General features: G+C 41.1%; 1 protein-coding gene across 2 annotated transcripts in view; it reads right to left on the bottom strand.

The window, feature by feature from the left end:
* Positions 1–490: 490 nt before the first annotated feature.
* DSC1 (desmocollin 1) overlaps positions 491–9,367 on the bottom strand; it is a 294,686-nt gene continuing 285,809 nt past the window's right edge. For both annotated transcript variants that reach the window (XM_014541341.1, XM_014541346.1), the window contains 8 exons: positions 7,787–8,046; positions 7,494–7,636; positions 4,725–4,939; positions 4,523–4,526; positions 3,993–4,232; positions 3,018–3,139; positions 1,868–2,098; positions 491–996 (listed from right to left, as the gene is read on the bottom strand). In XM_014541341.1, the coding sequence (XP_014396827.1) occupies positions 799–996; positions 1,868–2,098; positions 3,018–3,139; positions 3,993–4,232; positions 4,523–4,526; positions 4,725–4,939; positions 7,494–7,636; positions 7,787–8,046 (1,413 nt within the window). In that variant the 3' untranslated portion in view covers positions 491–798. The remainder of the gene's footprint in view (positions 997–1,867; positions 2,099–3,017; positions 3,140–3,992; positions 4,233–4,522; positions 4,527–4,724; positions 4,940–7,493; positions 7,637–7,786; positions 8,047–9,367) is intronic.

Below are 9,367 nucleotides of genomic sequence, written 5' to 3'. Positions count from 1 at the left end.
AGGGCTTGTCCCACAAGTGCCTGCAGAGGGTGGGCCTGTGGCAGAGGAGGGAGTGCGTGTTCTTGCCAAGGTATTTATGTTTTTAAAAAGTAACTATACATCCTGACGAGCAAGCAAAACAGATTTGTGGGTCTAAGTCAACCCCTGGGCATCAAGGTTGCAGGTCTTTCATGGAAATCCTCCGGTGTGATCCCTATCAACTCTCTGTGGTTCGAATTGCTGTAAACTTGTCCTGCTCCAAGTCCTCCCTCAATCCCAGAAGCTGTGGGAACCTGATAGGCATTCACAGGGGCAGAGATCCAAGGACTGGCTCCCAGGGCCCTGAAAGTACACTGCGCCAGGAGCGACTGTCCCCAAGTGAAGACTGACCGAAGGACACCCACAAACCCTCCACCACCAGCCACTGGGCAAGGAGCAATGTTCTAGCACCAAAGACAAAATCTCTAAAAGCATAAGTCTCCCCGAGGTTTTGAAGAAAGTGTTTGTCATCTAAAACAAAAATTCATTTTTATTAGACTCCGCAATACCCAGCTCTCTCTCTTCCACAGGATACAAGTAACAAAAGATGCTGAAAGGGGCGATATGTACAGGCTCGCAGAAGAAAATGGACCCATGAAACTTATTTCTAGAGAACACGAAGCTATGTCAGACTCGGGAATGGAGGGAGCTTGACATGTGTAGTGACTTATCCACACCACTCGGAGTTTGCCGCCGATACATTAGCAGACGCGGGGTCACGTTTAGGTTCAGTGAACGCCTCCATCTGCAGCTGCAGGTGGCACTCTCTGAACAGGCCCCTCACTTCCTTATACACGTCTTGGCCAGCGTCCTAAATTTGGGTTCCAGATGATCGAGAAACTCCAGCCCTTCCTCCTCCTGCCGGTCACTGCAGCAGCCCACCGAGCCGGCCATCGACCCCTTGCCCTCGTAGTTGTAGGAACGGACGTAGTCCTCGGAATGTTTGTGCTCCTCGTCTTGTCCACACAGATACACTTTCTGTAGCAAAAAGAGCACATTTTATTATTTTTTAAAAACACCTAAACATATTAGCATAAAAAGAATGTCTTTGATTTACCTTTGACTGTTTAATTTTTAATCAGAGTGTGTCCTCTAATGGATTCCTACATATAAAAAATGCACATGATTGGTCTGTATTATAGTCATTCTTAAAATATAGCAAATATATCAATGCTGCCAGTGAAAACATTTAGGAAGAACTAAAGCTGCACATATATCACACGACCGACTGACTAGTTCCCATCTGAACTTCAGATTTGTATCGTTGAAATGGGCCTCTGTAACTTTGCGTATTTGGGGAAACCAATGTCGGCTACGATTCTTATTGTTGATACGCTATTAAATAGCTATAATAATGTATTCTATTAAACTGGCTAATATTAACCTATGTTGATTAACCTGGACATAAAACAAGAAACTGAAAACCCCAGATAAAACTTTAAGGGTTTATCTGTATAGTGTTGACAGCCAGGATTTTATAACCATGCGAAGGAGTCAACACACTAAGAAATGTTTATCATTTATGATGTGGACATTACTCTCTAACAAGTGTTTCACTCGGGTGACTTTCCTTGTAACTTTTAGGGAAGAAGCTATCAGTCTTTGTATACTTCCTAAACGTGTCTACATCTGCCACTCCTAGATAAAGTTTTGCAAACCTCATTTTAAAAAGCGAACTTCACAAAATCATTTTTTCCTTTGGGATTGGATTTGACATCCATGTCTCTAATAATTCAACATCTAAAAGATGAGGAATTCAGGGTGTATGAAGAGTAACACTTTGGGGACATCCTGATTGGCAAACAGTGTTAACTTCCATGTAATATGAACCAAAGACACGGGCACTCACTTCGCCAAGCCGGGGCTGGGTAAAGCTGTGCCAGTCGGTGTACGTGTATCTGCCAGCCTCCATCACACCCTGCCCTGCCCCCTTGACAGAGTCCAAGGTCTGGTGTCCGCCTCCGCCTTTGACCATCTCAAAGCTCTGCTGTGTTTTGACTCCCTGGCCCCCGAGGGTGCCCACAGACATGCTTGTGTCGCAGACGTTGGAGGTCTGTGTGGGGAGCCTAATGTTTGCCTCCTAAAAACAGAGCGAGAGTTAGAACATGAGTGACTCGAATGGAAGCTAACAGCTTGCTTTCATGTCTTTCCCGCCACAGGCAAACCACTTCCTTACTGTGCGTCTCAGTTCCCCAAACACCGAGCCAAGACAGTCACGGTCCCCCTAGCGTAGGGGTTAGGGTTGCGTGGTGGCCCCCCAAAATGTTTATGTTGAAGCCCTAACTCTTAGTGCCTCAGAATAGCATTCTAGCTGAAGGCAGGGCTACTCAGATGTTATTAAAGCAGTGGTTCTCCACCTTCTGGCCCTTTAAATGCAGTTCCTCATGTTGTGACCCAACCATAAAATTATTTTCGTTGCTACTTCATAACTGTAATGTTGCTACCGTTATGAATCGTAATGGAAATATCTGATATGCAGGATGGTCTTAGGCGACCCCTGTGAAAGGGTCATTCCACCGCCAAAGGGGTCGCGACCCACAGGTTGAGAACCGCTGAGTTTAAGGAAGATGAGGCCATCCTCCATGAGGGCCAGGCCCTCCTCCAAAAGGTGAAAGCGGGACATGGACACGCCCACAAGGAGAATGGCGTTGGGAGGTGGGAGTGATGCTGCAGGAGCCAGAGACAGCGATTCCCCAGCTCCTTCAGAGGGAGCATGTCCCTGCCAGCACCCTGGTCTCTAATTGCTACTCAGAACGGTGAGACCATAAATTCCTAATGTGCAAGTCACTACGTTGTGGTATTGGTTATGGCAGCCCCAGGGAATGAAGGCAGTAGAACTATGGCGTTTAAATGACTTAATACATGCAGGGCACGTGGAGCTCTGCTTAGCATAGTAAGTGCTCAGTAAACAATAGTTGTCTTATTATTGCTATTATTATGTAATCAACTGTCATCATTGCATCACCATACAAGTAAAAAAAACCTGAAATATGATTTACCATTACTTCTTCTCCAGGCCCTTCAGTATTTGATACAATTAAGTTTTGCTGGGCTACATCATCTGGAATACATTTCTTTACTGTTCTCTTAGTAACAACACAGAAACATGTAAACAGAGCACCTAAAAAATAAAAATATTTAGGTAAATAATAATATTTTTCAGGCTGACATATATTAAATCGTTTGAATCATACAATTGTTCAAAATTCTCTTTCCAGAACTTAAAAAAACACACACTACCAGGGTTTTTATTTCATAAACTGAGATACCTTTGGGTCATAAAATTAAAACAGAATATTAACAAATGCAGGTAGGTTGTGTGTAGTTAAATAGATTGTTAATAAAAAAGCAAGGAGGGAGGCGGGAGGTGGAAGAGAGGGCGGGAAGTGTGGCAGGGATTTCCATTGCGTTTGCATCTCTAAAAAACAGTTGGCAGAATGCAAAATCTGAGCATCCTTTGCATGTGTTACTCTTCCTCAGTGGCTCAGCATATGGCCATTTCCACTCATTCCACCCACTGGCGTCTTCTGCAAATGTATGCTATATCGCTTCACTAACAACACTGATAATTCGCTACTCTTTTCACGAATTCTTTTTGTGCACTCACTACCACGTAAACTTGGTTGGCTAAAAGACCAATATTTTGTATGAGAGGGAATCTTAACATTAATTGTATCCAACCTCTCATTTTACTTCTGGAAAAAAGAGCTCAAAGAAGAGGAAATGGTTTACCCAGTGTCTCCCAGATAGTATCAGAAGAACTAGGGCTATCCCTCTGAAAAGTATTCTAATCTGCTTTTATTGACACATTTTTTTCTTCCATGACTCAGGACCCTACGTTATTGACTACATGCAAGATTATACAAAGGGTACATTTAGCAAAGACTATACATGTCATCGATATAAAGAATTGCATGTGTTTTTTAAATAGTAGAAAAAAATTCAGCTAACACATTCTAGGTGAGTGTACTCACATAACAACAGTGCGGAACCCAACACCATGGCAAGAATCGCCCATTTCCCGAGGATGACATTCGGGAGCTTGGCATCTCTGTCCCGTACTTGACTGCTCATTCTGCAGTCGGACGGCGTTGTACAGTCACATACTCTGACCGACAGTACGTGCTTGGCAGCAAGACCGTGTCTGTCTTTTATGGTGATGGGCACATTATAGTAGTTATAATCCAGATGTTGTTTTGCACGAAGAATGGCAGGGGGGGGGGGGGGGGGGGGGGGGGGGGGGGGGGGGGGGGGGGGGGAAGAAGAAGACAGAGAATATCTATTAATATGACCGCAATATTCTTCTGACTGGGAATTCTTAGGGTGGGGAAGAGGACTAGGGGGCACAGAATTTAGCTTAGGAGAAAAATTCTAGTGATCCCTTTTTCTTTCTTAAAAATGATTTGAATTCTTGAAAAAAAGGAAAACGGATATTGTTTATGCTTATATTAGACTAATCTATACTTAACATGTTATTCAACTATTATATTAAGATAAATGTATGTTTTCTTAAAATATATCCAAAACAAGAGCCTAAACTTCATATATTACTTATTGCTTTAAAGAAAGCAAGGTATTATTCTTTGGGGGATCAATAAAAAAATTTCCTAAAATGAACATTTATTTATTATCATGATGTTAGGTAAAAGTTAAGACCATCCGCCATCTTAAGTTTCTGTTGATGACAAGATTTAGCATCATTACACACCATCCTTTGATCCTAAGGTCCAATGTTTGCTGGCAGAATTATCCAGAAGGAATTGAAAAGGCGGGCCATTCTCAGGCCCATCCGCATCCATCGGGGAGAGAACAGCGAAGTCCTGAGCGTGCTGGCAAATGGTCACGTCCTTGTCCACCTGTGGTGGGTGGTCATTGTTATCTTCCAGAAGAACCACTAGCGTTCCAGTGCAAGATCTGCCACCTAAGGAGATTCAAAACAAGGCATATCTTCACTTAAAAAAGGTTTCCCACCATCTCTGTGACACACACGTGGCTGCTTTCTACTAACTGTCTCAACTTGGGGAATGGCAGTCACATTCCCTCTCAGTTCTCACTGGCTTGTCACTGACTCACTGAACTGTGAGCATCGTTCATCCTCAGAGCTGTCACATTCCCCAGGACAGCCTGGTGAAACGCCTAGCGTGTGTTGGCTAACGTATAACTTACTACGAACACACTGAACAGAATGCACTTAAAATGTTTATACTTCTTGAGCACATCCGGGTTATCCATGAGGCTGGGACATAGATTTCTACATCTTAGATTTGGCATGTCATTTTTTGTGTTAGCACTATAGACAAAATTAATATCATATCTCTGTTCTCCGTGTTTTCCACCTCTCCAAAGAGTACCTCATTAACCAAGCTTCTGTATTTGTGTGAAATCTCCTACCTTTATCTTTTAATCTGGGCAGCTCTTAACTGATTTACACTTCTTATGATATTCATACTTTCTTTTATACCATGGAACCTGCTATGAGAATATAATCATCTTTTAATTGATATCATGTGAATTTTTTAAAAAAACTTCACCCAAGGACATGCTTAGAGAGAGGAAGGGGGGTGGAAAGAGAGGGAGGGAGAGAGAGAAACATTGATGTGAGGAGAAGAGAAAGACACATCCACCAGGTGCCTTCTGTATGTGCCCCCCAGGGACAAACCCAAAACCTAGCTATGTGCCCTGACCGAGAATCACAGAGTCAACCATGCTGTGCACAGGACAACACTCAACATACTGAACCACTCCAGCCAGGCAATATCATGTGAGAGTTTGACCTTGACTTATGAATTCTAGTTTCCATCGTAACTTGTCTAGACAATCAACGTTTGTGGAATGAATTAGTAGATACAAATTCTTGTTTGACAGCATAATTGTGGCTTTGAACCAGTCAGATTTCACTTTTACTTATACAGGAGCAGCAGTTCACCCAAGATTATGGAATAATGGCAACATGAATTCTGTCTCTCAATTAATGGTTTCCCCATTCTTTGGTAGTTTTTTGTTTGTTTGTTTATTTGTTTTGTTTTCCTATGTTGAAAGAACTACATTAAAGGTAGGTGAGCCAGTCTCAGCCTATGACTGACCAATGTTATGGCTAGACCGGCCACCATGGTTCTCATTAGGATTGCAAAATGCCCTCAGGAAACTCTGAAAAAGAAACAAGTTTTTTACTTGTTTTTAAAAAAACAAGAAATTACATGGCTCACAGGGTGCAGTGGGTGGGGTGGGGTGGGGTTAGGTGGAGGGAAGGGAAGCCTGAGATCAGGGTGAGGGGGATCCTAGGGGCTCACAGCTCATTCTTTTTAAAAAAATCTATTTTATTGATTTTTTACAGAGAGGAAGGGAGAGGGATAGAGAGTTAGAAACATCGATGAGAGAGAAACATCAATCAGCTGCCGCCTGCACACTCCCCACTGGGGATGTGCCCACAACCAAGGTACATGCCCTTGACTGGAATCAAACCTGTGACCCTTGAGTCCGCAGGCCAGCGCTCTATCCACCGAGCCAAACCGGTTAGGGCACAGGCTCATTCTTTATTGGTGAATTTAAAACATAAGCGCAGGAATGTAAAGAACAAGGAGTGCAACATGTTTATTCAAGACAGACAGCCATCTTTGAAGCAAACCTAGAGTCCGGCACTGCATTACGAAAAGAAAAGCCAATGGCCAGTAAAGACACTAACCACACAACACTGTTCCGTGTTCAAAATGGCTTCCATCTGCAGGATATGCTCACAGGTTTTGAGAGGCTCCTTTATGACATTTGAAAAACATTTCTTCACAAGACAGGCTCTAGAACTAACCTTGGCAAAGGATTGCAAACTACAGCAAAAGACTTGTTCAAGCGTCATTGCTTGATCATTTCTTTAGCAAATAGGACAAATGTTTTATTCCTCATTAAAAAAACAAACCTGCCCTGAACCCAACTGTTTTAGGTGGTTTGAACCTTTTCAGCCTGATCAAGACATAGTAATCTAGCCTGGACGTGGTGGCTCAGTGGTTGAGGGTCGACCTATGAACCAGGAGGTCACGGTTCGATTCCCGGTCAGGGCCCATGCCCAGGTTGGGGGCTCCATCCCTGATCGTGCAGGAGGCAGCCGATCAATGATTCTCTCTCATCATTGATGTTTCTATCTCTCCCTCTCCCTTCCTCTCTGAAATCAATAAAAATATATATATTTTTAAAAAGACATAGTAATCCCAATCTATATTCCTGGAAAAAAGTGGCAGTCCTTGAGGAAGCCCCATGTCCAAGGCAGAGGTCAGTAATATGGAACTTGAACTTTGGACTCCCACCTCCGGCTTTGCGTTATCGATGCACTGGGGCCTAAATTGGGTGGTCTCCAAAAAACAATGCAATCATAATGCAAACATTTTTGCAATAAATTTTGATCCGGAAATAAGCAAGTTTCCCCCCACGATTTTCTTTAAACCATATCCTATGTTTATATTTTATTTCTAGAAAATTGCACCTACCTGCATCGGTTGCAACCACGGAAACATTGTATTGGTCGTTTTTTACAAATTTTGATTCTCTATCTAGCACTTTTACAGTTTTCAGGTCACCAGTGTTTTCGTTAATTTCAAACCAGTTATCTTCATCTCCTAACTTCTTATACCTAATTTTAAGAAATCAAATGTAAATGCTCAAACCAAAAACGGACATCATCTCAAAACCTGTCATTTTGAAAAATACATAGAACTTTCCTAAATTTGAAATCAATTGACATCACAGTTAAAAATAAGGAGCTTTTTGAAAAATACGTTACCTTAAGCCTTCGCCGCTGCGTGTTTCTGGATCCATGGCTTTGTATCCAAGGAGTTCTTGGCCAGCTGGGAGGCCATCTTTACTCTGAATGACTTTGACGGGTGGTTGGCATTCAGGGCCCTCATCGCTGTCTTTAACTTTAACAGTGACAGTTGTCGTGCACATAGAAGGAGGTTGTGAGTTTGGTGCTTTGGAGAACTGTGCTTCATTAACTACACCAATCTGCAAAGTAACTTGGCGAATGGCTTCATAGTTCAATGGCTGTTAAATAAGCATACTTTAATTAGTCAATATATAACACTATAGATAGAAGACTTACAATCATGATTCCAACTTTTCACACAAAAAGGAGTATCATTTTTATGTACACAATGTTACCAAAAGAAGGTGCTAATGTAGTTGAAGACTAATAATTAGCTTCCTATCATGACAAACACTGTCAAATGCAAAATTTCTGTTTTTAAAATTTTACTAATTTTTCTTCACACTTTTTGGGGGGAAGGTCCTGCCTTCGTTTTTCTTTTCATTTTTTTTTCATTTTAAGTTTAAATATTAATAGGAATACAGAATAAGTGTTTGACTAAATTCAAATAGATTACCATTTATTTCATTACTTATCAGATGGCATAACAGTGATAACCAAAACAGCAAAAGTCCCTCCAAGCGAAGTATATAAAATAGATAGACTGCTAGCATATGAGATTTGGCTATAATGGTGCAGTTATCTGAGTATATGAGTTAAAAGACATAATTATATTATTTAGCAGCAACTTTCAAAGCACATTATATTTGGTTTGCTTAGTTCCTAAACAAAATGCTTGGTCCTGAACTGAATCATTAGAAAGAATCCAAAACAATAGCTAAATAATTAGAGACTGAAATCTATCAAGATAACAGAAAAAGAAAACAATAGATAGAAATCTGGAAGTTCTCCTCCACCCCCCAAAAAAGACAAGGAATAGGCGATATAATCATTAAAGGACCTTTTCTAAAAATCTTATGAGGGAATCACAATTTGTACATAAAGCTTCTAACACAATAGAGTCTCTAAGAAATTAATGAGGGAAGTATGTAACAGGTTAGTGAGGGCTATAGGCAGAAGTACTTAGAATAGAACCAGGTTTGGTTAAAGTAATTATTGTAGATGCTAGTAATCATAATTAAATCTTTAAAATCCTAAAGCACTGGCTATCTCAAATATAGGAGATTAATGGGAATAGCTGCTTTATATTCAGTAAATTGTCTTATAAAATGCACTACAGAGAGCCAAAAAAACTAATATGAGCATGAAGGGAATTGAAAAGTCAAGAGGTTTGATTTCAAAGAGTAATTCTCCCATTCTCTCTGTCTATTGTTCGATAAAATGAGGGTTTTGGACAAATAGGTGTCTAAGAATGCTTCTAAAGCTCATATCTGATTACTAAGGCAATATCTCTGCCTTGGCTTGCTCATCTGTAGAACAATGAGTTTTGTGCCTGCCATGCCTTTCCTCTAAGAGAGAAAATGAGGGTGAAATAATAATAATAATAATAACAATAATTGTTTAAACCAATGTAATCATTTCAGCATTGCGTTGTCATTC

This window comes from Myotis brandtii, unplaced genomic scaffold (assembly GCF_000412655.1).
Source record: "Myotis brandtii unplaced genomic scaffold, ASM41265v1 scaffold107, whole genome shotgun sequence".
In the NCBI taxonomy this organism is placed as follows: domain Eukaryota; kingdom Metazoa; phylum Chordata; class Mammalia; order Chiroptera; family Vespertilionidae; genus Myotis; species Myotis brandtii.
Note: the sequence above shows the minus strand (reverse complement) of the source record. Positions and strands in the feature narration are given on the sequence as shown.